The 27,927-nt window shown below is 39.4% G+C and overlaps 1 protein-coding gene across 8 annotated transcripts; it reads right to left on the bottom strand.

Annotated features, from left to right (window-relative positions):
* Positions 1–99: 99 nt before the first annotated feature.
* On the bottom strand, positions 100–27,927 carry NDEL1 (nudE neurodevelopment protein 1 like 1). 8 transcript variants are annotated; one of them, XR_015695983.1, is made up of 11 exons: positions 27,795–27,927; positions 14,325–14,422; positions 13,036–13,189; positions 12,470–12,618; positions 11,585–11,721; positions 10,966–11,142; positions 10,119–10,210; positions 8,464–8,615; positions 5,882–6,011; positions 4,840–4,864; positions 100–1,232 (listed from the first exon to the last, which is right to left on the bottom strand). XR_015695983.1 is itself a non-coding variant. In XM_014055954.2 (10 exons), the coding sequence occupies exons 2-9, from the start codon at positions 14,408–14,410 to the stop codon at positions 5,915–5,917; spliced, it is 1,044 nt and encodes a 347-aa protein (XP_013911429.1). In that variant the 5' UTR covers positions 14,411–14,422; positions 27,140–27,250; the 3' UTR covers positions 100–1,232; positions 5,882–5,914. The 8 variants fall into 8 exon arrangements, 4 of the variants coding, with proteins under 4 accessions (XP_013911429.1, XP_087565905.1, XP_013911464.1 ...); XR_015695984.1 differs by lacking the exon at positions 27,795–27,927 and adding an exon at positions 27,265–27,386; XR_015695982.1 differs by lacking the exon at positions 27,795–27,927 and adding an exon at positions 27,140–27,250.

Genomic DNA, 27,927 nt, shown 5'->3' with positions numbered 1-27,927 from the left:
TATGTATGTACAAGTTACAATACAGCAAAATTTCAAGAATCAAAATACTAGACCACAAACAAAGCAAAGGAGAAGCATCTTTTCTGAAAAGCAAATATGTCCACATTAAAAGATCTTTATTTTAGGACCATCTCTCTTGTGAAACCACAGGATGGCAGTCACCACATAAAGTTGACGTACTGTCCTAGGGGGAACATGCCTCAGAAGTCTTAATAAATAAAGGTAGAAAGCCCAAGTTATATACAAATATCTTAGGCAAATATGTTTACAAATCTATGTACAATAAAACAAATGTAAACAGTTAACGCAGCAAAGGGAACACAAGAAAGGGATGACAAAATTCAAACTATGAGTAGCAATGTGCCCCTAGTCTTTCCTGGCTTTAATTCCTTTCTCCTTCCTTTGCTTTTGGGCAATTGTCACCAAGCAGCTAAAAGTCCAATCCACAGTTTTCTTGAAATAAAAATAGGGAAAGCCAACTTAGTAGGATAAAACTGACTGTGAAAGAATTGCTGAACTGAGGGGATGTCTCCATTTTAGAAGAGAACAACTTTGGCATAATTGCATAATGTATTATGCTCCATAGGGAGTTGCCACATCTAAATATTCTCCATGACCCACGACCCAGATCTTTGGCAGGGTGCTGCTAGGTACAAAGACCCCCCCCTCATAGAAACGTGTTAAAAATTCATTCCAAATCCATCCACTGGTCAGAGAATTTCTAAAACTTCCCTTGAAAAATGAATTAAGTTATGCAGAAAATAAAAGTGGGGAGAGAGCAGGGGTCCTGTGTACAATGTGAAAGACATAGGATACCCAGGATCAAAGCAGTCCCTAGCTAGCCAACATACAAAACAGAGGTGGTGGAAAAAAGGAAGTGATTTGGGCAAGTGCAACTCCTGTAATCTCTGAGAGAGACATCAGTGGTGACCATTTTAAGAATGTCCACGATGGAAATAGAAGAAAATAGACTGTATTAACAAGGAGTGCTCTGTATGTGCTTGGTTTTCTGGGCAGTTTCTGCGTTCTGCAACACCCACTCAGCTCCAGCAGGGGGTGCCAACAGAAAACTATCACAAGCAGCTTTTTTCTTATTCCTTCAAGAACAAAACCCAAGTCCCATAGTAGCTTTGCAATCCATTCATACGCTCAGAGGGAGCATGCCAGGTGCAGATGATGGTCTGGATGCTCCTAGACCTGGTGGTGGGCCTTGGTCAAACCCGTTGACTGCCCTACAAGGTAAATAAGAAAAAATGGTTAACAAGTAGCACTGACAAATTATACCTCCTCTGTAACAGATGTTAGTCCTAAAATGACAGCAAAGAAAACCGATTAACTCCCCAAACTCAAGCAACAAAACCATCCATTTATAGTAAGTTCTATAGAGAGAACTACAGTAAAAGATAGCGCTCCACACAAATAAAAAGCCATTTAAAAAACCAAAAAAAAAGCAATGTTAATATTTGGGGTTGCTTCACTGTGAACATGTGAAATACATAAACCCTTGGCTCATCAGGAAATACTGTTGTCTGGTCATCCAGTCACAATACAAATAGACTAACTTATTTTAATATGGTTAGCAGCTTCCTTAGTAACCTTGGCCTCCTATTAGCCAAACCAGCTTCTGTTTCCATTGCTTTGTCAAGATTCAATTTTGATAAAGATGACACAGAAACTTGACAGAGTGACTGCTACATACCCCAAAGCTAGCCTACCTGTAAATGTGACAACCTCTTTCACCGCAATTCAGATTGACAACATAAACAATTATTTTAAAAGACTAGCAGGATACTAAGATGCTCATAATCAACCCTTTACAAAGTTGTAGTAGATCAAAGCTATGACTGAAGGATTGCAGAGTACCGTAAGTAAAATAGTTTACTTTATAGAAAAACTAGTTTGTATATATACAGTTGCAGCAAGCTATGCTGAGCTTTTCTTTAAAAAAAAAATAGTGGCATTGTGAAAAAGTATTACATTCTCTAACCTTTATATATTTCAAACAAGTCAACATAAACTGCCTTTTGTCTAATTTTTTATTCTCTCTTTTCAGAGTGACTAATTTTTAAACTATATTTTCCAGGAGAGAAACAAAGATGTGAGATTTTGTCTTGGAAAATGGATTCCAAAGTTCCAGCATGATTAGCAATAGCAATAGCAATAGCAGTAGACTTATATACCGCTTCATAGGCCTTTCAGGCCTCTCTAAGCGGTTTACAGAGAGTCAGCATATTGCCCCCAACAATCTGGGTCCTCATTTTACCCACCTCGGAAGGATGGAAGGCTGAGTCAACCCTGAGCCGGTGAGATTTGAACCGCTGACCTGCTGATCTAGCAGTAGCCTGCAGTGCTGCATTTAACCACTGCGCCACCTTGGCTCTCAGATTGGGATCCTGGAATTATAATACATAATTCCAGGATCCCAATCTGACCTACTCCAAACAACTAATAGTTTGCACAATTCTTCTGTATCTGGTATTATTTTCAGGTTTGAGATTGTTTTCATATCTTAAAATGCATTGCCCAACTATATAACAAAAATATAAACGTATCACTGAAATGAAATTCTAAATTCTGACAAAAAACATTTCCCCAGTAACATTACACTAACTGGACCCTACCTATTTTAATCAAGATTGCAGCTAGAATCTCAAGTAAGGAAATTTATAAAGTATAGGTTGGAATAGAATCAAAACTGTTAGCCTATATTGATCAGTTGTACAATTCATCAGCTCTAATTCACCAGCTATAAATCATCAAACCTAGCAAGTATAACAATGTCATCCAAGAGCAGCTGGGTTTTCCCAGAACAAGCTAAATGATAGTGATAAAAATATTGGATATTTTTTTCCCTATTTTCCTGGTACTCTAAAGCTACCCTGAGAAAAGTTAAAAGATCCATTCTTACTATTAAACAATGAGGAAACCACACTGTTAAGCAATACAAATTGTCAAGAACTGAAACACAAACAAAAAAAGAAAAGAACTGTAATAAAAAACTGTAATTGAAAACACCTATCCAGCTACACTTGAGACTGTAGATTCCATACCAATCAACTCATGGCAGGCAATAGTACTAATAAAGACTGCTAGTAACACAAGGTATAGTATCAGAAAGAAGACAGAACAAATGATCCACCAGATCTCCCAATTTATTCAGTGGAAATTATGGTCACTTTGCAGAAAACTGTGAAGAAATCCTTATGAATTATTTTTTTCTAGAATGAAGTGTTTTAAAAATTGATCTGGTACTCGTCAACTTCTATAATTTAGTAACCTATTAAAAAGTTGTGCTGCAAGCAGTTACATAACTCTCAAAAGTTTGTTTAGATGCCTGCAGATTAAAACAAGCAAAGCATGCAAATATTTTGTTTTAGTTAAGTGCCCATTCAATTCCAACTTCTACAATAATCAATTACAGGAGCTTCCCACATGCCAGACAGTTACTTATGCCCTAGTTAACTTGCAGCTTGATTGTGGCAATTCTGTGTCTACATGGGGCTGCCCTTGAAGACCACTTGGAAGCTTCAACGGCTCCAGAATGCAGTGGTGTGGGCAGTGAAGGGCATGTCTCAGTATGCCCATATGCCACCCTTGTTCCACAAAGTACACCATTATGCTTATGGGAGTGATTAAGCTGCTTTTATGACCCGTTTTATTTGAGGGACTGCCTGTCTTCTGTGGCTAATGAGAGCCGATAAGGTTGGCGAGATTCAGATCCCTTCAATTAAACAGTGTTACATATATGGGACCCAGGAACCATGCCTTCTCTGTAGTAGACTCTGACCTCTGAAGTGGAATTCTGCTGGTGGCATTCTATACTGATGGAATTCCAGAACGCCTTAAAGACCTACTTGTTCTCCCAGGCCTTGGGTTAGAATGGCTGGAGCCCAGTCACATGTTTGTATGCGTGGAGGCTGTTGCCATTTGTTCTTTATTTTTCTTTGTACTTATCTTTTCTGTATTTATTTTACACATTCTGTTTAATTTTATTGCAACTTGCTCAGTGTTAGTCTGGGAGTTGGGTTGTGCTTAAATTGAATGAATAAATAAATGATAGTAACTATATAATTCAATGCCACTATAAAATAATAATCTTATTCATGGTTGAGCCTTAACTAACATTGTCGTTTGAAGACATTTTTGATTCAGCTTGTAAAAGTGATTATTCTTTGTGGTATGTTCACCAGTCACTTTTACCTCATGGTGCTGATTTTTTGGAATATTTCTTGGTATCACTGATGGTATAAAAGAGATGGTTTCAAATCACGAAATAAAACATTTTATCATAAAATCCTTGGTATCTGTTTTAGATTTCATTTTGCCTTATTTCATCAAGGGGCCAGAAGAGAAACAAGCCTATATTTAAAAAACAATGAGTCAGTAGTTCACCATACAGGTTATGATATATTTGTAGCAATTATCAGAATTCTATATTAAATTTATATGACATTTGTCAAGCTTAAGTACTAATTTATATGAACTATATGAACTGATAGGAAGTCCATTTTTCAAGTTTAAAATGTGTAAGAAATATTTACTTTGCAAGATAATTTCCACTTTGCCTTTTGAAGGAGCAGATTTTTTATGCCTTCCAAATGTTTATATAATATACAGTTCAATCCAATATATACCATGTGTTCCATTCAAGTAACATGCATAGAAAGGATCAAGACAAAATTAGAACTTATTAATGAAACTCATATTAGAAAATTAAATTCAAAGAGAGGCTATTAGACTAATAATGCCAATTCCAAATCCATTATGGACAATACACATAAACAATAATGATCTCCAAGCATAAAAGCAAGCTCATCACACCAAACCAGGCACAATTACCCATGAAATATGTAGGGAATCTGACCTAAACATATGGGATAGAAAAATAGTTTAAAAAGTATCCTTTTTGTCCAAAACATGACTGAAAGTTGGAAATGAATTTCATTTCACAAATGCACAAGTAGTTTTGATTTAGAACCCAGTTTTTCAACCATAAAATGAGTTGCTTTCCATATTCTAACACAGGATTGTTAGATTCTAACATGTTGTCCAGATTCAGGCATATTTATCATCTATATGTCTGCCTTTATTTTGAGACAGAGAGCTCTGACATTGTTCCTGGGATGTGTTTGAGCATGGTACTTCTCCAGCTTCTCATTTTCCTTCTTTCTGATGTTGCTGTCACAGTTAGCACCACTACATCTATCACCACTATTATCTTCTGCTTCCTATTAATACTTTGTCTATTACCACAATGTCTGGTTGACTAGTACCTGCCCATCTGTCTGGATCTGGAAGTCCCACAGAATCTTAACACTCTTATTCTCCACACCATCTTGCATACACTATGCCGAGGTTCCTGTAAACAATGCCAACTAGTTGGTTATGCCATTCAGGGTAAGCTGTTTTTGCCTGATTCTATGTACATTTATATATCCCTAGTTAATTCTGTGGAGATGAATTCTGTTAATTCATCAAGATAATTGTTTAGAATATTTAAAAATGGTGCATTAATGCCAAGCTAATAGAAGATAACAATTCTGCCTTGGGTTAAGACCAAAGAAAACACCCAATTTTACTTTTTTTTCCACAACAAGGTCTAAAAAACAAGTTCATTGTGTCTCAGCTACCATTCATTAATTCAAACATGCACTTCAAACTCCTCCTCAATTTTCTTAGTTCCAAGCCTCAACAGCTCTGTCATCAACTTAAATAACTTCCTATGCAAACAGTGCATTCTGCTTGTAACTCTGACATCAGCTTAGTATACATCTTATCATGCTGAATTAGCTAACATGTAACTCTATAGAAAGCCAACAGAGAATTCAAAGCAAATAACACAATAGCAGCAAAGGCTGCAGTACAGCAATGAGCAAATTACCTCAGTCAGTCCCACCACCCAACTATAGGCCATTCATAAGGCAGCAGCAGCAGATTGGGTCGGGTCCATAAGCAAACGTGGCTGTTTCAGGATCCAGCGACAATTGGGGGCAGGGAGAACACTACAGGGGCTATAGAGAGAAAGAAAGAAAAGGAAGGAGGAGAAGAACGGGCATGCCTGAGCTCACTTTCCATGTTGTAAGAAGTTCAGCCCTAGGCAGTGATTATCATCCGTTCATACTCGGATGCTCAAATTTATGAACATGTTCTGGGTTGGGAGTGAAGGCAGCAGATAAGACAGGAAGTGGAAGCAACACGACAGGAAGAGCTACACAATACACAATGCCATGCCATATCAACACTAACCCAAAGCAGAAGCAGTGCAAAGAAATGGATGTTGATGCTTGTGGATCACTTAAATAACAAGATGTTTACAATACTTGGGTTGCTGCTGTTTTAACTTTAAGTGTATTTAAGTAATCTCTGCTTACCATGTGAGGTTTGCACTATTGTTTATAGGAGAACTCCAGTTATCTACTGTACTTTATTTTTTACTCTAAATGAATGCTGACTATTGATAAGCACAAAGTTCTTGTATGCTACATCAAGAGTGCATAAGAAAAGGGATTGATTACTGTCAGACTCAAAGATGTTTAGTGGTTGCAGAAATGCATGGTCCAAGTTAAGGGAGACAGGTTTTCCAAAGGGCACAGAGTGAGATCTGGAAGAAGCCAGACTAACCAACATTGTAGAAAGCATAAGAGTAACAAAAATAAATAGATCTTTATGCAGAATGAAGGGAAAAGATGATTAAAGAAAAATGCTGCAGCAAGGAACAATATGAAATACATGTATTGTATGTTTTGAATGCTTCTGATGCATCAATTGCTCCTTGTATAATTTTGATGGGAAAAAAATCAATCCAGCTAACAGATTTTAGAAGTCACTGATAAGAGTGAGCTTTTCCTAGCTTATAATTCACTTATATTATGGTTCGGGGGGGGGGGGGGGGCTTTTGTTATTAATTTTGAGCTTCAAAATTCAAGACTCTGCTAGTTTGAATTGCTGGACTTGAATTGACTTTAACAGTAATCGTATGAATAAATCATTTCTATCCTGCCCATGTGCAAACAGCCAAGACATATTCTTGTTCTGCAAGTTGCACAGACATTTGGCTAGCCATAAAAGGAGCCTACAGAGACGTCTCTCCACATTCTTCCTTATAATATTTTGAGCAGCTCAATTTTTAATAGGGATTTATTATTCATCAGTCCTAGATAGCTATTCATGCCAAAGTTACTGCTTTTATAGAGTCTGTGAGTGACTATCTTTAAAAAGTACTTGCAATGTTCAGTATTTGCTATTACTTGCAAAGGTTCAGGTTGCACTCTAATTTTGCAGCAACTTTCTTGGCTGATTCTTAGTTTAGTCTTTGGTCAGATGTACTTCTTTCAGTTTTAAATTCTAAATATTATTATCCGAAAACTTTAAGTAGCAATTTAGGTCTTTAAGATGTACTGAAACCCACAATTTGAAATACAATTGTGAGGAATAGCATCATTCTGAACCATATTTGCAGTACCATCAAAACTGAAACTACCTTGAAAAATAATGAAAGGACAATGGAATCTCTCAACCAATATGCATTTTTATTTCCTTTACTCGATCATTTGCTTATTCTATTGCTATATTTAACACTATTCCTAATCAGTATTTATAAGATATCTATATTACTTCCAGTTATCCCTAATTATTTAGATGATTATAGTTGGAATCATCCAGAGGTAAAAAAAATTAAATAAGCTTGTATCAGAAATACTGATCCTGAAGTAAGAATCAATAAAGAAAAGGGAAAAAAAGAAATATAGGAAATCATCAATTCAAATAAAGATGTGACACAGCCACAAAATATTTTAAACCTTGTGACTAATTATATATTTCTTGGGTAGATGAAAACAGTATTCTACAATTTTAATGAATGGCAGTTGAAAACTTCAATGTTATTTATTTTTAAATATTACTTATATTTGGAAGTCAAATGTAAAGTGTAGTTAAGTCAAGCAATTATGATTTCTTTTTGTATGAGATGACTCTTATTGTTAGGAACATTTTTCTCATTCATAAAAATGTTCAAAGTCAAAATATAAAGTTGTTTGGGGCTGTCTTGTCATCTTTCTTGCAATGCAATCAAATGGAAGATATATAAATTCCCATTTTTCATTCATTAAAGAAAAGGTATAACAAGCAAAGCTGGAGCCTATGCCAAAATAAAGATAAAGCCAGTTTGATGCAGTAGTTAAGACATTAGGCTAAAAACTGGGAGATCATGAGTTATAGTCCTGCTTTAGGCACAAAGCCATCTGGGTGACTTTGGACCAGTCATTCACTCTCAGTCCTAGGAAGGAGTCAATTGCAAATCATGAGTGTAAATCTTGCTAGGAAAACTGCAGGGACTAATCACTACAGACACAAGGAGTCAGAATTTATTTGAACAAAAAATAAAAAAGATGTTTATGAATCAAGGAGTGAGGAAAACCTTATGCAAAACAACTCTCTAAAACTTCATGTAAAAACAAAACTTACGCTTTGTCATAAAATGTTGTATGTCCTGGATGACAGAACTTCATGCCATTGCTGTTGATCATACTGCTATTTATGTTTCCTGCAACATATGATTTACGTGAAGCCTGGTCCTTTGCAAAGTTCCTACAAGCAGCTAATTTGGATTCTAAAGCCTAAGAAGGAATAAAAAAAAAACAGAATGTATTATCACTCTGGGTGAACATTTAGAGAAGGTAGAATTATTAGGAGCCACATCACAATGAAAAGTATAAAGAATCACTTCAGGCAAAATTATTTGCTAAGAAATATAAGTGCTCTTAACATACATTTTTGGTTAAGAACTGTTTAAAAGTATGCCCATTAATTGAAACTGGCTTTCAAATATTCTTTCACAGAGAAACTATCTAAAACAGCAACCAGTTATTTAATATCCATCAATATCTTTAGTAGTGGAAACTGCAATTTGCATACGAAGAAAACATTTAAAAAATGATACAAGTATTTGCAATACAGGAATTAGGAGTGGAATATTGAAAATATATGGACCTCTCTTTACTGATTGTAAAGTATGAGATTTGTAAAATTTCATGCACTGTGTATCTTTTAACACAGCCATGAACTTTTTAAAAAAGAATTAGTGAAAGCTAAGATTCAAGATGCTGAACTCTACAAATAATATTACCATATTTTTCGGAGTATAAGATACACTTTTTTACCCCCCAAAAGAGGGTGAAAATCTGGGTGTCTTTTATACACTGAATACAGTATTTTTGGCCTCCCGAAACCCTGCCCCCTTCACAAAAATGGACGTGCATAGCCTTTAGGAGACCTGCAAAGTGCTCTTGGGGTCTGGGGAGGGCAAAACAAGCAAAAAATGGACCGGTTTTAGCTCATTTTTGCCCCTCCCCCCCCCAGCTCCCAGGAGCACTCTACAAGCCTCCTAAAGGCTATGCATGCCCTTTTGGAGGGCAAAAAATGGGCCTGTTTTTCTCATTTTTGCCCCCCTCCAACCCCCAGGAGCACTTTGCAGGCCTCTCAAACTCTCTAGATGTTCCATTTTTCACAAAAAATGAGGCATGAAGAGGGTTTGGGACGTCTGCAGAGTGCAAAAAAAATTTTTTTTTTTAAATTTACCTCTTCAAAATCTTGGTGCGTCTTATACTCCATTGTGTCTTATACTCCCAAAAATACAGTAGTCTTACTATGCTAAATTTTATTGTCATTTCTCCCTACATGAAACCACAGAGCGGTTGATCTAGCAGTACATGCTTGATTCCCAGGCCAGTTGTTTCCAAGTAAACATATGTAATCCCTCCCTCCTTTGCATATACAAATTTTCTGCTCCATGTAGACATTCAAACTATGCAAATAGCACAATTCTAAATTTCTCTAAAATAAGCCCCAATGAGTTCAATTCTCCTTAGTATCATAATAGTACAGAAACATTTGTTTCATGTAATAAAGTAAACCTACTTGTGTTTCAAGTAATTACCTTTCACTGGACTAGAATAAAATCGAACAACAGAGTTGGAAGGAACCTTGGAGATCTTCCAGTCCAACCCCCTGCTTAGGCAGGAAACCATTTCAATGCATGTGAGGAATTGCACTGTATGTCATATAGAGAGCATCTAGAAACAGCCATAGCAAGATAGCATGATGCAGAGCATAGTTCTTACCCCCACTTTTCGTAGAAGATCACCTACAATATTGAGAGCTGATATTCGGGCAGATGGAGTAAGGGGGCTGGTACCAAAGCCATTGGGAATAGCTGCAACAAACCCACAAATACAACAGAATAGTCACATAATTACAATGTCCAAAACTTAAGCCTTTACAACAACAAAAGGAACAAACAGCAACCCCACACCAGGATCCTTTCTGTTTCAATGAGTAAGTGCCATAGCAATATATTTTGTCTAAATTTGATGGCCAGGAATAAAACAATTCTATATACAATACTGATTTACATAAAATCTTATTTCCATAAAATCACTTCCCACACTTTCCTCTAAGACTGAACATGCATATTTCCCAGTGTAATGCAAGGGTAAAAATACAGGTAGTCCTTCACTTATGACTGTACATTTAATGACAGTTCAAAGTTACAAGGACCTTACAACACTTACCCTTGTGTTCATATGACCATAATTTGGGCACTTAACAACTTAACACCATTCAGCACCATTTGCAGCATCCTGTGGTCACATGATTGCAAATTGCCATATTTTAAGGGTGGGCCGTTTTGGGCTTTTTTGTCACCAAATTCTTACTGCTAGTGTTCTATATTCCTAACTTACATTGCTGTTAGATAGATCAGATTTTATAGCTAAAGAGGACAAAGGGAAAAATGTTATAGATGAAATGGATTTGTTTCCTTATGCTATTCAAATGTTGTTCCCTGTCCCAATATTTTGAGAACAAAAAACAGTTGTATACAGGGATATAAATAATTAAACTTGGCTCAATTTCTACTTGTAATATAAGCATTCCGTATTTCAGAAAATATACATGTATATGTTCTACCTTTTGGAGAGTTTGGAAAACTATTTTCACAGCCTTTCCCAACAGGTGTTGCTGGCAGGGACAGTGAAGCTTGGACTGCTGAATCCATCTTTTCACAATCCAGGGTTGGGGAACTAGGAGCAGATTTCCTAGTTACTTCTTGTTGTCTTTCTCGTACTGCTAGTTCTTGCCTTAAATCTGTAAATTTTAAGAAAAAATTGACAAACTTGTTTATTTTAGCTATGAGTATAAAAACCCCTTCCCTGTTCCCGGTCCGTTCGTTCAACTATTCTATTCATTCCTGTGACACTCATATGCCTCACCAAAGATTAACACCACCAAATTGTAGGCCTTGTAGTTGCTTGATTTGATTTCACAGATTAAGCAGGGATGAGGATGGATTGATCCCAGGATCTGATTTTAAATAATGTTCTAATGTGCACAATGAATGTGCTTCTTTTCAAACAGATATATGCTTGTTTGACACAGTTCATGAAATAGCCATAGAAATATGAATACATTAGATGAACTTTAGCTATGCTTCAGAACTAGAAAATTATCTTGCAACTTTCTTATAACCTAGAAAATCATACTTTGCCATTATTACAACATTAATTAGCAGCTATATATTTAGTAGTACCTCTAGCTTCATCTTTCAGTCTTTGCACAGAAACTAGCAGAGATTCCTTGTCATCCAGTTCGCTTTCCAAAAAAGCATTTCTCTCTATGGCTTGATTCAGCCTTTGTTCAAAATCTTCCAAAGAAACAATTGTGGCCCTAGAAATTTTTTAAAAAATCAGAAGAAATAAACTCTTTAAAAGACATTGAACTGTGGGAGATAAAGAAACATAAAGAAACAGAGGATTCAATATCTGTCAAAGGCAGAAAATTACTGAACAAAATATAAGTCATCCCAGGAGCTGGTTGGGTCGATAAAGATGGAGAAGAAAGATGCAGAACAAGATGGCAGCTCTCCATGCTAGTAATAAGTATACAGTGAATTTAAAAAAAGCAAGCCATTATCTTATTTAATAGTCTTATTCTTAATACTCTATAATCAAATACACACCTACTTGCGAGATGCTATTTTAGATACAAAAGTAGTCAAAGTGAAACCTTGGTACAGGTTTAGAAAACTAAACCAATTGACTAGTTTTCTTACAGAATGTTCTGAATATTAGTTAGGAGAAAGTACTCCAATATCACCCAGAAACATTGCTGTCTACTCAATCATTAAGCTTTGTTAAATAAAAAAAACCTACGTAGAAGAATTTGAATAAAAATCAAAGGAAAATATGATGCTTGTTTTTTAAATATTACTTCATGATTTTTTGAACATTCCAAAATTCCGTTTCAAAAGAAAATATAACAAATGAAAGTGGTTTGGGGAATCTGACAAACTTTAGTTTTAGTTACAGAACTGCACCAATATCAAGAAACTGTTTATAGCACTAAAAAAAAAAAAACCCTGAGCAATACATGCTTTCTTCAGTCAGATAACTTGGCAATCACCAACATTCCTTACCTTTTTGCACGCTCAAGATCGTCATTGGCTTGTTCTAGCTCTCTTACATATTTATGCAATTGGTCTTTAATTGCCCGAGTCTGGCTCAAGTCATCTTCCAATAAAGACACTTGCTTATAATTTTGTGCATACTGGTGTTCAAGTTTTTCCTGAAAATATAGGACATGAAAAATTCTATATCTCTGAAATTAATCCAAGAAGTTTAAATACATTTCTATGCTACTGTCTGAATATAGCTATGCAGTGCTTTAGATCTTAAAGGAAAAAAAATGCTCTGGAAGACTCAGGCTATAAACCGTTGTTGGACCGAGCATGAAATATTCATGTTAACAACAGCTGAACAGAATAGAAAACAGTTAACTGGAACTCTTAAGGTTACAAGACACAACCTAGGAAACTAAACTTCTTCAACAACCCACTGATTTGGGTTGAAATTAGTAGACTTGTACTTTTATCAATCAAAGACTGCAAAAACCCCAAACAAGAATGATTATACATCTAAGTACTATGTTCTACAGCAAAGAATCATGCAATAGCAGAAGACATTTTTCCTTCCCAAGCTGTACCTTTAAGGTTTCCACTTCCTGTTTTAATCTTTGGTTGTCTGCTTGTAAATCTCGGTTTCTTTGTTCAGCCTGTACCAGTTGGGCCTCTAATTCTGCTTCCAGTTCTCTGCTGCCTTCCTGAAATTCTGCCAGCTCTTCATGGGCCTCTTGAAAACTATAACAGGAATAATAGTAGTGAATAGAGATTTTTTCCAGGAAGATGCTTTTATTATTAATACAGATATGAGGCTATTTAGTTGTAAAGCAGAAAAAATATTTTTGAGGGGACATGGGCACCCATACTAGACCTATTGGCACCTTCTTAATGAGAGTGCATCTTTTTCCAAACTTTTCCGAATACAAGGGAATAAAAACAATAGTGACAGGGTATAATGACCTTGTCACATTCTATTGGCATACTGTATCTTTAACTCCAATGCACATTTTCAAGGTTGCTGGCAAGCCAGGAAAAGGCATAGTTCTTTATAGCAGTATTAACAGATGCTGCCAATGTACCCACTTTCCTCTGAAGTATCCATTAGATCTTGGATTCAAATAGCTACATATCACTTGTCAATATATTAGTAAGCACTCCATTTCTCTATCAATTGCAACTATAGTACATGCCTTTATTTATTTATTTATTTATTTTTAATTAAAGCTGTTCAGAACTTTACACACACACTCACACACATACACACACACACAAAATGTAAAATTAGTTCTTTGGACTGTCCTTTGCCATTTATCTAATAAACTGAAACTATTGAAATTTTGTAAAGTCAGGTTAAAAGAGATAATTCTGAACAAATTAAATCCATGCAGATTTCTCCTAGAGTGGTTGGAGATGAACACACCTTGGATATTTAGTGGAAATCTATACTAGAAGATAGACATGGAGTGCTTTGTAAAGCTGATCTTCCAAGCTGCCTTTAAAACAGAGGCAAAGTCTCTCACTATTTAAGAATGAGTTTATCAAAATTAGATAGCCTTGGAAGTTAATACCATACTTCAATATTTTTTTTTTAGAAAAGAATACCCCCAGTAAAATAGACAAATGTCAGAAGAGTCTGAATTAGCAGTGTTTCTGAAGTGATAAAGGCCCCATTGTTTACAAAAAGAGATTCCATATAGGGCAAGGTCACCTCCAATAGAGATTCTATTCATGTATCCTAGAGCATTAAGTCTAGTCAATTCAAGTATAATGCTATTTTTGAGATACTTGGCTTCCATTGCAGGCTTCTGGATCACAAAGAGAACATTGTTAATATCAGACTAAAACTCATAATAACCCAGTATCAGAATCATACCTTTGTTTATATTTTAAAGTCAGCTCTTTCCAGTATGCAGCTTCTTCCACTGAAGTTGAAAACGCTGGAATTTCTTCACAATCCATGATAAAAATTACCTATAAAAAGGGACAAGTTATTTCGTTAATAAAATCATGAGATGTCCTTTTGGTTCCAGGTAAGCTCTCTGTCAATTTTTCAAAGTTATAAGACAGCTCTTCTGTTCCTGCCCTCACAGGAATAATATGGTTAAACTTATTTCCATTTCAAGAAATAATTAACCAGGAAATCTAACTTTTTAAAATGAAAGCCAGAAGTGTTATTATATTTTTTCTCATGTCCAGCCAAATTAAAACAAAAACTTTATTGGTGCATGCATATGAATATCTGAAAAAAATTAAATCAGAATCACAGTATCTAAAGAGGGGCATCAATTATTTCCTTAGTTTTAATAATCCACCAATTAGCTTTACAAAAATGTTAACCATAAATTTCCTTTTACAAGACATATCGTATCAGCTGCAGAGACATTTAAATTAGGGGTATTATGGGAGGGGAGGCAGCAATACATGCTACAATTTTGAACCAATCGTTTTCTATTGCTACTGATCTTTTGAAAAAAGAACAGGGGGTTATGTTCATAGATATCCCACACCCAATTCTCACTTTCAAAGATATTAAGCAACAGCTCATTCTTTTAATTTATTTTAATTGTTCCACTGCCCTTCAATCATATTCTCAGACCAGCTTGTAAAATAAATCAGTCACATAATTAGTACATTGCTAATTGCCTCCTTCTACAGAATTGTACAAATCCAAAGGCCAGCTAAATGAATACTATCAGTGGAATTAAAAAAAATCCAGATCTTCTACAGTAACACTAGTATATGTTTTCCTAAATATTCTTTCTATCCATTTTTAACATAAACAAAAATAAATTAGATTGACCTTAAATTTTTGGAGAAGAATTACAGACTTCCTCAGACCTCACATCTTCATGAAAGCTAAAGCTATCAGCTAAAAAAGAACAGTGATTTCTGATAACCATCAGCCATTTTTCCCTCAGACAGAAAGTCTAGCACTTTTCAGTTCTGTGACCCACATTTTTCATTCAAGCAATGAAGGACAAATACTAGATACTCTATTGTACATGGCTGAACAGTGGAAATGTCCAAAACCCCTCCTCCCAAAAACAAGCAAAAAGGGAAAGTTGAAACTGTAACAAAAAGCTGTATAGTAGCTTTTGAACTCAGTATAACTAACTAGCCTTCAGATAAAGTGAAAAAAGTAGTGAATGAACTGTTTGTGTTTTGCCATTTTCCTTCCAGCTATATAGGCTGTACATGGTCTAAACAAACCAACATAAACTCCCTGAACTAGAACACAAATATTTATTTGAGAGAGCACAGAAATCTGGCAGGTAAAACAGATATCACTTGGGAAAGTATTAATTGTGCAGTGGAAGCTTTGGACTTGATAAATCTTACCTCCCTATTACTATAGTAATATCAGTGCTTCTTAGTGGAAGTGCTATTTAAAGCAATTTGCAATACTAAAAACAAACTACTGACAGCGCTTCTAAATCTCTACAGTACAGTTCTGCTTTTATCCCTAAGGTCTTTACTTGATTTTGCAATGTAAAGAAATAGTACCAAGACAGTAACACAGAAAAACTCCAAGATAATACAATTAAGTAGTGCAACATTAATTCAGGAAAGCATCTAAAAGTGGGTTTGCACAGTGTGCTGAATAAAATCAAACAAATCACAAAACAGGATATTATTTGAACCTAGATAAAGTCATCTGTCATATTTTAATATTTTTAGCTGTGGATTATAGCTAAAAATATTAAAATATTAGAAACCATTTGTTTTCATTCACTAAGCTATGGCTTAGCAAAAAATATAAACTCAATCACATGGTCTGGAAATAACACAATTAGTTAAATGTTACACCCTAGAAATGAATAGGATGACAATGAAATCTGAATGAGGGAAAAGCCATGTTAACACTGCTTAGGTTAAAATCCAAAAATATCATGGCTTAAACTAAAAAGTTCAAACAAAATAGTGCTCCCCCCCTTACCAGCCCCATTGTATATTAGTCAATGTAATTAAGAAATATTGCTATGGAGGTCTCTTAAACTGTTCATTTTGGAAAAAGTTAGTATTATTAAATAAAATGACATTAAACTGACAAGAAACCAAAGGGAATATATGCTACACTTAACAAAACATGGTAAAAATAAGTTTAGGGCAAAACAAAGAGAATAATCACTATCTTGATTCATTGAAGAGATTCATTCTACATAATCAGGGTGTAACAATAACAGTGGTGTTCATTAAAAGAAAAATGCTAATCTTGTAGAACCTAGAAGACATACCAAAATAATTTCTCTGAAGTTCACTGTCTAATTAACCACTTCAGAAATTGCTACAATTGGGCAAAAAACAATCTTTGGTTGAAGATTGCTTGAGTTCTGCATGTCACAAAATAAGAGTTCAAGTATCTGACATCACTCCCCCCCCCCGCTTCAAGTATATATATCAAAGAACTATTAAATATTGTACATAAAAAAAAAATAAACCTGGTATACCAAAATAAGAACTATTATTATGTTTCATTCTCTACAGAGATTTCCTGTAGCATCAAACAAGACTGAAAATGACAGTTGGTCTTACCTGAACTGTTATTTTGGGAGTTTGCAGGATTAGCCAGGATTGGGTATTATGATGTCCAATTGACCCCGAGAATTAAAATTGAAGCCACGCTTCTGGTTCTCAGTTTCAATGAGTCAAGTCCACTGAAAAACACCTGAAAACAAGTCATAAGGGGACACCCGCTAGCTCTTGAGCTCCCCAACCCCATGGACCAATGCTAGGGCAGGAACCTGGCTAATCCTGGAAACCTCCCAAAATAACAGTTCAGGTAAGACCAACTGTCATTTTCTGGAGGAATTTGCAGGATTAGCCAGGATTGGGACATATCCAAGTAAACGTCCCTCGGGGGGGGGGGGAATATTGGTCCTGGGTTCCTCATGTACTACCACCTGTTGTAACACCCTATGCCCAAAGGCCGCAACAGCCGATGCATAATCATCTAACCTGTAGTGCCTGATAAAGGGATATGGGGACACCCACGTAGCGGCCCTACAAATCTCTGCAATAGGCGCCTGTGTAGCCCAGGCCGCCGAGGTAGCCACGCTCCTGGTGGAGTGTGCTGTGATGCCCTGGGGAACTGGTAGGTACTGAACCTCATAGGCCAGCGCGATGGCCAATTTGATCCACCTCCCTATGGCAGAGGAGGACACCCTCTTCCCCAAGGAAGATGGGTAAAAGGAAACTAAAAGTGCCTCAGATTTCCTGAGGCTCTCCGTGCGCCTCAGGTAAATGCGCAAGGCACGCCTGACATCCAGCCTGTGCCAAAGGCGTTCCCTATCGCGTGACGGGCGCGGGAATAAATCTGGCAAGACCACCTCCTGTGATTGTGAAAAAAGGAATTTACCTTGGGGAGAAAGGTCGGATACAGTTGCAGGATGACCTGATTATTGTGGAATGTGCAAAGATCCGACCTGGAGGACAACGCGCCCAGTTTGGAGATGCGACGGGCTGAGGTGACCGCCACGAGAAACACTACCTTAAGGGTTACGAACGTCAGGCCAACCATCCTCAGTGGTTCGAATGGTGCCCCTGTCATGGCTTGGAGAACCATAGTGAGGCTCCAAGTTGGAAATCTGTGGACTACCAGGGGGCGGAGGTTGCCCATGCCCCTCAGAAACCTCTTAACTAACGGAAGCTGGGAAAGTGGAAGGAGCCCTTCCCCCTGAATGATCGTGGATAGGGCTGCTACCTATCTCCTAAGGGTGCCATGTGAGAGCCCCTTATCCAACCCCTTTTGGAGGAACTCCAAGACGCACAGTACCGAAGCCTCACGGGGATCCGCTCCCGAGGCCCGGCATCACTCTGCAAAGACCCGCCAGGTGGAATAATAAATCCTGGTGGTGGAACCTCTGCGTGAGGCCTCAAAGGTGGAGATTACTCTCTGGGAAAGGTGGGCATCCCTCAGGTGTTCCCGCTCAATCTCCACATGGCTAGTTGCAGCTACTGTGGCTCGGGATGCACCAGGTTCCCCTGCCTGAGGTCTACATCCCTCCCTGGGATCCTCCATGGATGTGACACTGACAGGCACATGAGGTCCGCAAACCACGCCTGGCACGGCCAGTAAGGCGCCACTAAGATGAGCTCCGCCCTCTCTGAGATCATCTTCCAAACTACCCCAGGGAGAAGGGAAAGCGTAGAGCAGGCCCTCTGGCCATGGAGTCTGAAGAGCGTCGACCCCTTCCGTCCTCCGAGTCGGGAGCCGAGAAAAGAAACTTTCCACCTGAACATTTTGCGGTGTGGCAAACAGGTCTACCTCCGGATGGCCGAACCTGGAGCAGATGGTCTGGAACAGCTCTGGAAGAAGACTTCACCCTCCGTGGTCGACCATGCACTGACTGAGCCAGTCGGCTTGATTATTGTTCACTTCCGTGATGTGCTCCGCCCTGAGCGATTGAAGATGCCTCTCTGTCCAGGCGCTGAGTGCCATCGTCTTGGTACGACGAGCCCTGGAGTGTGTGCCGCCTTGCCGGTTGACATGAGCCTTTGCCGCCCCATTGTCGGTTAGTACCAAGATGTCCCGGTCTCAAACATGGTCCTTGAAATGCCACAGTGCCAAGTGAATCGCTCACAGCTCCAGCCAATTGATATTGTGATGGAGGTCCATCCAAGTCCAACGGCTTTGCGCCATCCAGGACTTCAAGAGAGCTACCCAGTACAAGCTGGCGTCTGTTGTCAGGATGAGGCGCTCTGGCTCCCTGAACTTGCAGCCCTTGTGTAGCGCCGTGGAGAGCCACCATTTCAATGACAGCTGCACCTGCAGCGTCACTGGAAACCTTGCCTCAGAGTTGCTGGAGTTGGACCCCTGATGCAGCAGGAGACGCCATTGAAGTGGCCTCACGTGCAGATGAGCCCAAGGCACGTCTATGCAAGAAATGAATTTCCCTAGCAAGCTGGAGAGGACCACTACAGGAACAAAACACTGACGTATAACTTGTCTAACTAAAGCTAACGAACTAACCTTACGGCTGTGGGACAAGAACACCTTCCCCAACTTGGAATCTATGAAATTCCCCAGGTGAAGAATCCTGGTGCTGGGGACCAGGGAACTCTTATCCAAGTTCACTGAAAAACCTAACTGTTGGATCGTAGACACTACTAACGAAATGTCCTCCCTCGCGCATTCAAATGACGCAGCCTGGACCAAAATGTCATTGAGATAACATTGGATCCTGACGGAGCGCTCTCATAGGGAAACCGCCACCGCTGCCAGGACCTTAGTGAAGGTTTGAGGTGCGGATGCCAGTCCAAATGGTAAGGACCTATACTGATAATGCCTACCTAAATAAGAAAACCTGAGGTATTTACGATGACCAGGGAATATGGGGATATGCAGATAAGCCTCCGTCAGATTGATGGAGGCCATGAATTCATTACGCCTGATCCCCGCCAAAATTGATTTAAGGGAAGCCATCTTGAATCTCCTATAGACCAGGTGAAAATTTAGAAGTTTTAGATCTAGTATCGCCCTCCATCCTCTTGAACTTTTCGGAACGACAAAGAGATTAGAATAGAATCCTGACCCTACTTAGTCTGGTCGAACCAGTTCCACCGCCCTGATATCTAAGAGGTATTGGATCGCCTGTCTCATGAGATTGTGTTTATCCCTACTCCTGGCGACTGAAAACGTCCTAAGGTGGTTGGGAGAAATGGAGAGGAACTCCAGGTGCAGGACAAATCTGATGGTGTTCAAAACACAGGGATCTGTGGTAAGCTCAGCCCAGGCACCAGCAAACAGGATCAGTTTGCTGCCTATGGGTGGGGTTGCCATTAACCTATCTGCCCTGGCGGTAGGGACAGCCACCTCCCCCCCGAAAGGGCCTCTTCCCCTGGGATTGGAATTAGGCCTATCCCTCAGGTAGTGTCTATCCGACTGATTGAAAAATACCTGCTTTGTTGAACTTCCTGATCTGACTCACGATAGGGCTGCTTCCGAAAATAAGGTGCAGACTTCTGCTCCGACTTCTTTGCGGGCATGGGCATGACCTTCTTATTCTTGTCCTCAATGAGGATTGGGTCCAACTGGGCACCGAAAAGTGAGCCCCCAGCCTAAGGTGATGAGGCCAGGTGCCACTTCGCCTTGTTCTCAGCTTGCCACCCCCGCAGCCACAGGAGGCGTCTGGAGGTCACTGAGGAGGCCATTGCCCAGGAGGCATACTTCATGGCATGCAGAATGGTGTCAGCAGAAAATTGAGCAACAGCAACCTGCTTGTTGAGATCCCGATGAGTACGCACCTCCTCTGGCGGAATTCGCTCCTGCATCTGTTGGAGCCAAAGGATAGCCATGCGGCTGAAGAACAACGCTGAGGCAGCTGCCTTGATGGCCCACATGGAACTCTGGAATGTTTTGCGAAGAGTCAGCTCTGCCTTCTTGTCACCAGTCTTCAAGTAGTCAGCCACATCGCCGGACACCACCGTAGACGTGGAATCCAAGGCCACCTCTGGAGAGTCAACTGTGGGCACCTGGAAAGCCTCAGAAAAACTAGGCTCTATGTTAAAGAATCTCCTATCATTGCTATTAGGGTTAGGAAATGTTCCTGCCTTTTCCCACTGCTTCTTATCTACTTCCAAGAATAGCTTAGGGGCAGGGATTTCCTCCTTCGCTGGAGGAGGCTCTGAGTAAACCCAGCCCTCTGGTTTCTTTTCTGGACCACCTTCCTTGGCGCTCTCTGTCTCACCCAGCTGCACTGTCGCCCTAGCCTTGTGCAGTAGAGATTTGAACAAATCCGGGGGAAACAAGTTTGAGAATGCTGGTGCTTCAGGCTTTGCGGGATCATCATTGGACATATCTACTTCTCTCTGAACCTGATCCCCAGCCATGGAACCTTCGCTAGACAGAGAAGGCGAAATTGGTCAGTACACTCCTGAGGGGGAGGGTCTAGTCCTGGCCTGAGCAGTGTCGTTCCCCCCCCCCATGACCTTTGCCACATTTGCAGGGCTTACAGTCCCCTTCTACAATCCAGTAGCAATTCCATGTGAAATTGCAGAGGAAATAAACCTCTGAATGCTCGCAGGAAGCTGCTCCATGTCTCTAATGAAGGAATCCTCCTCCCCAGCTTGTTCACAGTCATCAGTCTGTGGAGCCAAGGATGGCCTCATAGGGCTATCCCCCTGGCCCTCCTGCATTGAAAAGGATCCCTCAGATAGGGGCCCTGTTCTACCATAGAGAGGTGGGAGAGGAAATATCCCCTGCATATTCCCTAACTTATAATGGGGAATCCCCCCTGGGAGGAGACCTAGACCTTGATCTAATAGGCGATCTGGACCTCAGGAGAGAACTAGGCCTACCCCCCTGTTCAGCCCTGGACACCTGCTTTTCCAGAGCCCTGTGCCTCCTCTCTTTGTCCCTCTGTAAAGCCTTGGAAGGCTTCCCAGCAGCCATGGTCTTGTGCAGCCTTGCAGAGGCTGTGGGTCTTTCTTGGGCCTCACTGGAAGGTCCCTCCACAGAGGACAATGGGAGGGGGGAATCAGGCCTCTCTTTTCCATCCGTCATGGTACCAGGCCGGGCCTCCTTCAGGCTCAGTCCATCTGGCCAGCAGCAAAAAACAGCTTCCCCCAGTCACTCTTGGTCTTCCCGCAATGATCGCAGCTGCCGGTAGATCTTTCCGGCCTTTTCAAGCCGTGCAGCTGCCAGCAGTGCCACATAGTGTGCTGCGCGATCCTCGACGTCCCGCGTCGCTCCGGGCCTCCTGGCCTCGCCCTGGGTCTGCAGGGCATTGCCGCAGCCACTGCTGTAGAAGGGATTGCCCCCCGGGATGGCAGGTATGAGATCGAGGCTCCGAAGCAGCCTCTGCCTCAGCCCATGCAGCCCGCTGGAACACGAGGCCCAAAATGGCCACCGGAATGGCGTCCCGCCTCTAATAGCCCCAACAAACAATTTTCAAAACCCTTACCGGCAGCCGGGAACGAGCCACACCAAGGCGATGCGTCCAGGAAGCAGATGGAGGCAAAAGAGGGAAGAAATTGCAGGATCCAACACTGGATTGTGTTTGGGAATCTCTGGAACCAAAAGCAACTCGTCCTTCTTCGGCCAGACAGAGTTGAAACTGGGAATCAGAAGCAAGGAGGACAGAGGCGTAGCTTCAGCTTTAACTCTGTCTCGAGGCCAATTGGACATCATAATACCCAATTCTGGTTAATCCTGAAAAGTCCTCCAGAAAACAGCAATATTCAAATATTACGGTTCCCCCAAAAAATTATTTATTAAATTTCTACACTGCTCATTTCACCTGCATGATTAATATTGGCCATGAACACCCACATACGTACCTGCATCTATGAATTCTCTTAATGTTTTCAATGTGTTAAGTTTGTTGAATCTCTTATTTTTATTTATTATTTAAATAAAGTCTGAATCTAACACTGGTCCATGGCTAGCTTATGTACATTCTCTTGCATGGAAAATAGCTGCTGAAAAGCAGCCAAGCAGAAAAACTATTCTTGGCTCAAGAACCTAACTGGGCATATCTTCCATTACAAGAAATTAACCAATTTCCATGCTCCTGTTTTTCATGGTCAGAATTAACACAGGTAGCAATGTGCAGTTCAGCAGTGTTCAAACAGAAGAGCCCATAATGTATTGGATTCTCATATAGCAATCCCAAAATGTTCTAACACAGAAGTAACTACATAAGAGCATATGACCTCTCCACCCATTGTTTTCCAAATTTAAAATCTCTTTTCTGAAAATGTATTTATTATGGGGGGAAATTACTTCAGTGCACAAAACCATAGGAGATCTATGCTGTATTGAATTAGGTCTTGATCTCCAAGTATTATTGGGGGACAATATTATCATAATCTATGCAGTTGTAAATATTGGGGATAAGTATTCTGCAGAAAAGAATTATCTCATGCGTATTCCCAGATATTTTTCATCTTACAACTCCTATATCACATATCCCTACGCTTCGTTTTGCAAGTGAAGTCTGGTTCAATGATAATATTAACTCAATCACTCAAATCAAATTAAGCAGGGATATATGTTATCTCTTAACCTACCTATGGGTCTTGTTCAGAGACAGAAACAGATACTGTTTTACAAGTATGCTCCCCTTTTGATTCAGCTTCTTGGACAAATCCAACATTTCCCCTTCTAACAAACAACCATAACAGTTTGGAAGAAAAAAGCATTTTCCTTTTAGTGGACAGACATTTTTTAGTATTCTGAAGGGTAGCTACTTTTTGGTCATTTATCACTGCTAATAATCATTTAATATACTTACTTTGTGATTTCATTCGGTTACAGAGGTAGTTGCACTTAAACACAGTGTTCTATTTTTACATGCTTACATATAGATCTTTTACTGAGTTAATCATCTGCTATTCCCAATCCCAAAATCTTGACTTAGGTATTGGGGTAACATTAAGCTTATAAACTACCCTATGCTAAATCAGCAAATCATAATCCTTATTTAATATGATTAAATTAGAAAATAAAACCAATTTTCTAATTTTAGCTTCAATTTATATTTAAAATCTACCTATGCTTAGTGATTAGAGTTACATAGCTAACCATACACTAATTAGAAAAGATAAAAGCAGAGGGTATATCTGTAACTGGACAAGAACAATGTCTAAAGTGGATCTATTGATAAAGCCCAGTAAGAACATTGTCACTGTTGCAGACTTTTCTCCAAAAGGAGAAAAACTCACATAAAAGTTAAATGTACATGTATGGAATCCTTCCTCATTTTCTTCTGAACTCAGTGTGAGAAAAAAAACAAAAATCACCCTTATGCTGTACTATAGTTAGGAAGTACACAGAAAAGTCAATTATGAAAAGTATGTTATAAAAATTCATATTTTGATTACATAAAAGAAAATTAGTTATAGCATGAAATGATTAAAAACTCACATGACTGTATTAAAACATATTAAATGTACACTTAGATATAAACTATATGTTTCTACAATATTTATATTTTAATAAGGATTATTAAAAAACACTGTCTCCATTTACAAATGTAGTGATGGTTGTATTCAAAGTTTCCATGGATGTAAGTGATACTAGCAAAACAGATTTTCTGTGAATGATGCAAGTTTAATTCATGTGACCTCAGATCAACAGAAGCTCATTCGGTCTTCAGTAAACATCAGAATGAACCAGGCACTCTTCTCGGCTTGCTCTAATTATTTCCAAGCAGCAAGTTAAAGAAAGCATGACCTCTGACATTTTAAAGTATATGTCACAAAACCCTGTACTTTTTAAAAATGTACAGGATCCTGAAATAGCTACCATAAACTACTATACAAACTAAATATGTTCATACAGACTTTAAGGAACAAAAAGCAACCAGGGGAGCAATAAAAAGTATCATAGATAATAAATTCATTTAAGGACTGAAGAAAGCTAGAGTATGAGTATGTTAAATAAAACAGAATTGAAGTTTTTTTATGGCAGCCATTTTTCTTTAGTCACTACTATACAGTAATGCTAACTCAGCCTATATAGGAGATATAGAATGTTTAGAATTTTCTTCCAGAAAGATGACATAGAGTTTTCAATGGATACTTTTGCTTGGAATCAGTTCAAAGCAGAAGCACCTCTACAGCTTGACAAACACCTGTTACTTTTAAAGAAGAATCTAAAAGCTGATTTTAAAACTGAAATATCAAATATTTTCATTCCAACATTTATTGTGGCAGACTATACTTATGGGCATATTGTTGATCCATCTTAAGGTGGATAATTAGAATATAGGTTTTGAGTACAGCCACAAAATTAACATATCACTCCCTCTTTATCATTATTTTCAAAATATTCAGCTTTCTTCCTATGAAATCTATAGAACACATCCAGCATGTTTATAGGGTCACAAAGAGTATACTCTTCAACAATAAAAGATTTCCACTAAATTTATTTAGGAAACTCAGGTATGGAAGAATCCAAGTGACAAAAGTAATATATTTGTGACATGTTAAAGATTAATTTATTATTAATTAAAATTCTCAAGTGAGGAATATTTTTTCTGGATATTCTATAAATTATATCGCAGTTTTTCAAATAGTGCTGGTAAGTGTATCTCAATGAAGATCAAGATCTTTAAGGAAAAGTGAATGTTTAGGTTAATTTAGTTTTGCTGATGTCTATTTTGCATCATAAGCATTTCTCATAATCACCTTCCATCAACTCAGTATTAAACAATATTGTACCTGCCACTTCTTCCTCCTAAGCAATTGGAAATTCTTTCAGTGACTCAGGAGAATGTAAGTCCTCTGACATCAGCAATATATTTGTGTATCTTAGCAACCATCTGACAAGCAAAACATTTTCATTTTCCCAACATGACAGAATATTGTTATGAGGATTCTAAATATCAACAAGTTGGTCCTAGAAAGCAATTCTTATTAGGCATGAGAAGCAATGGTACTTTAGATTTAAAGTGTCCACACAAACTGCAAAATGACACCATGTATGCAATGATATGATTAAATAAATGCCACTATAATATATTGTGTCCCAACATCTGATACAAGTATATAAATAGCATTTCCATGCTACCTTCATGTGCATTTCTTCATCTGCCCCTTATGCCCACTCCAGATACTCACGAAAAAATACAGATCTATTCTAATTTACATGCCATTTGTTTTCCCCTTTATTTGGGAGAAGAATATAAAGAGATTGAAAGATAAAAGTAAAAATGATAAAAATTGATGCTCTGAATTCAATCAAATGTGATGGGAGCAGCCATGTTCTCTGACCCAATCATATATAATGAACAATGAAAGTGAAATCTGTCTTTCAGAGCAAAAGATAGAAGAGCTCTGTGGAACAAAACCTACATGTCTAGCCCTTGGGATTTAAAAGTTATAGCTCTGGTATCTGTTACAAACACCAAAAGCGTCTTCATACATAAGCAGGGCAAAATATGTCAACAAATGAGGGTGTTCTCGATGTGTTTGATTCTAAAAATATAAAGTCAAAGTTTAAAACTGCAATAAAAAGCATAAATAATATGACATGCTTTTTGTAGTCATGTCACCTTAACTGTAAAAAAAAAAAAAGGTTCTCCTTTCTGGCAAAACTAAGATGTTACTCATAGGAAACCACATTCAAAATTAGTCATGCAAGCAGGCTTCAATACCGGAAGGAATTTAAGGCGCCTAAGATTTGATACGCATAGATAGATGAGAGTTACTATACAGGATGTACTATAAAGCAGCTGATAACCCCACCTGACCAGATTTCAGAACTGAAATTAGCCATTTTCAGGGAGGAAAACATCAGAAGCAATGCTTGCTGCCCACGATGACTTTACAAAACAGACCCTACTACACCAGAGGCGCTATATATATATATATACACTCTTTCAACAAGATGAATGGGAAAGTGCGCCTTGAGCACCTGTAAACCAGGGGCTGCTTCATTAACCGATCAAGACATCCAGTTGTCATCTGTGGAAAGCAGAATGCTGGTTTGCATGGGAATAGTTCCATATTATTATTTTTTGTTAGACCCAAGGAGAAACAAAAGACGAAGTGAAGAGAAACCCCATAATCCGCAACCGGTTTAAGGGAGCGAGCGGACTGTCAGGAGAGCACGCCAACAGGAACAGAGAGGTGGCAGGAGGATGCCTCGCCCCGGCGGCAGTGGATAAGCAGCTTTCCCGATACCGTGAAGCAGGGAAAAGACCAAAACCGGCTTAAGGACTAATGGAGGGGAAAAAAACAGACCTGGGCCCTGAGGCGAGTCACGGGGGCAACGGCCGGAAATCTTCAGCATTAACAAGAGACCTAAAAGGGCGGATTATGCAGCTCCTGAAGAAGGGCAGATCCGGAGAAGAAAAGTGTCCCCTCACCGGGAGGCGCAGGCCGAGAGGCTGGGGAGGGCGGGGGGGGCGAAAGAGCCAGGATACAGCGACTCTTTCCCGAAAAGACCTACGATTCCTTCTTGCCCTTTTCCTCAACCGCTCAAACGGCCACAGGAGTAGGAGGGAGGGGGGAGAAGAGTAACGCGTCTTCCTCGCTCTTTCAGGGATGATGGGGAGGGGGAGGATCCTGGCCCGCCCCGCCGCTCCTTTACGCGCTGAGTGACACGCACAGTCCCCAGCCAGTCGCCGCCGCTCAAGAGCTCCCGCTCTGACTAATAGGAAAAAGAGCCGACGGGCGAAATCTGCCCTGTTGTCAGTTCGCAGCCAATCGGCGTGAGGGAGTTGAAGCGGCCGAACTCGTGGGCTTGCGGTGGCGGGGGTGGGGGAGGAGGGGAGGGGGAGTCACTTGGTTCTTATGCCTCAGCCTGCCTCGAGCTAGGAACGCATCGGGCGCGTGCATGGAGGGACGCCGTGTCCCCACCCCCCACCCCGGCTTTATTCCTCGCGCTCTTTCTTACCCGTCCAGTGTGTTCTGTCACGGCTGCTCCCGCCGCCAACGTAACCGCATCGCCTTACTCGCTGACACAGCTCCGAACCTTACCTCATCCGGGCATTCACCGGCAAAAAAAAAAAAAATCTTACGTCACAGAG

This window comes from Thamnophis sirtalis, unplaced genomic scaffold (genome assembly GCF_051295495.1).
Source record: "Thamnophis sirtalis isolate CommonGarterSnake01/CBP01778 unplaced genomic scaffold, rThaSir2_p1.2 scaffold_3, whole genome shotgun sequence".
Classification (NCBI taxonomy): domain Eukaryota; kingdom Metazoa; phylum Chordata; class Lepidosauria; order Squamata; family Natricidae; genus Thamnophis; species Thamnophis sirtalis.
The sequence above is the reverse complement of the archived record's forward strand: the minus strand, read 5'-3'. Positions and strand labels throughout refer to the sequence as shown.

Excerpts from the sequence above, each read along its gene's own strand:
- NDEL1 (XM_014055954.2), bottom strand. The coding sequence starts at position 14,410 with ATGGATTGTGAAGAAATTCCAGCGTTTTCAACTTCAGTGGAAGAAGCT. Across the intron at positions 11,722-12,469 it reads GATCTTGAGCGTGCAAAAAG|GGCCACAATTGTTTCTTTGG; the intron begins GTAAGGAATGTT and ends AAAAATTTCTAG. Across the intron at positions 8,616-10,118 it reads ATCTTCTACGAAAAGTGGGG|GCTTTAGAATCCAAATTAGC; the intron begins GTAAGAACTATG and ends ATTCCTTCTTAG.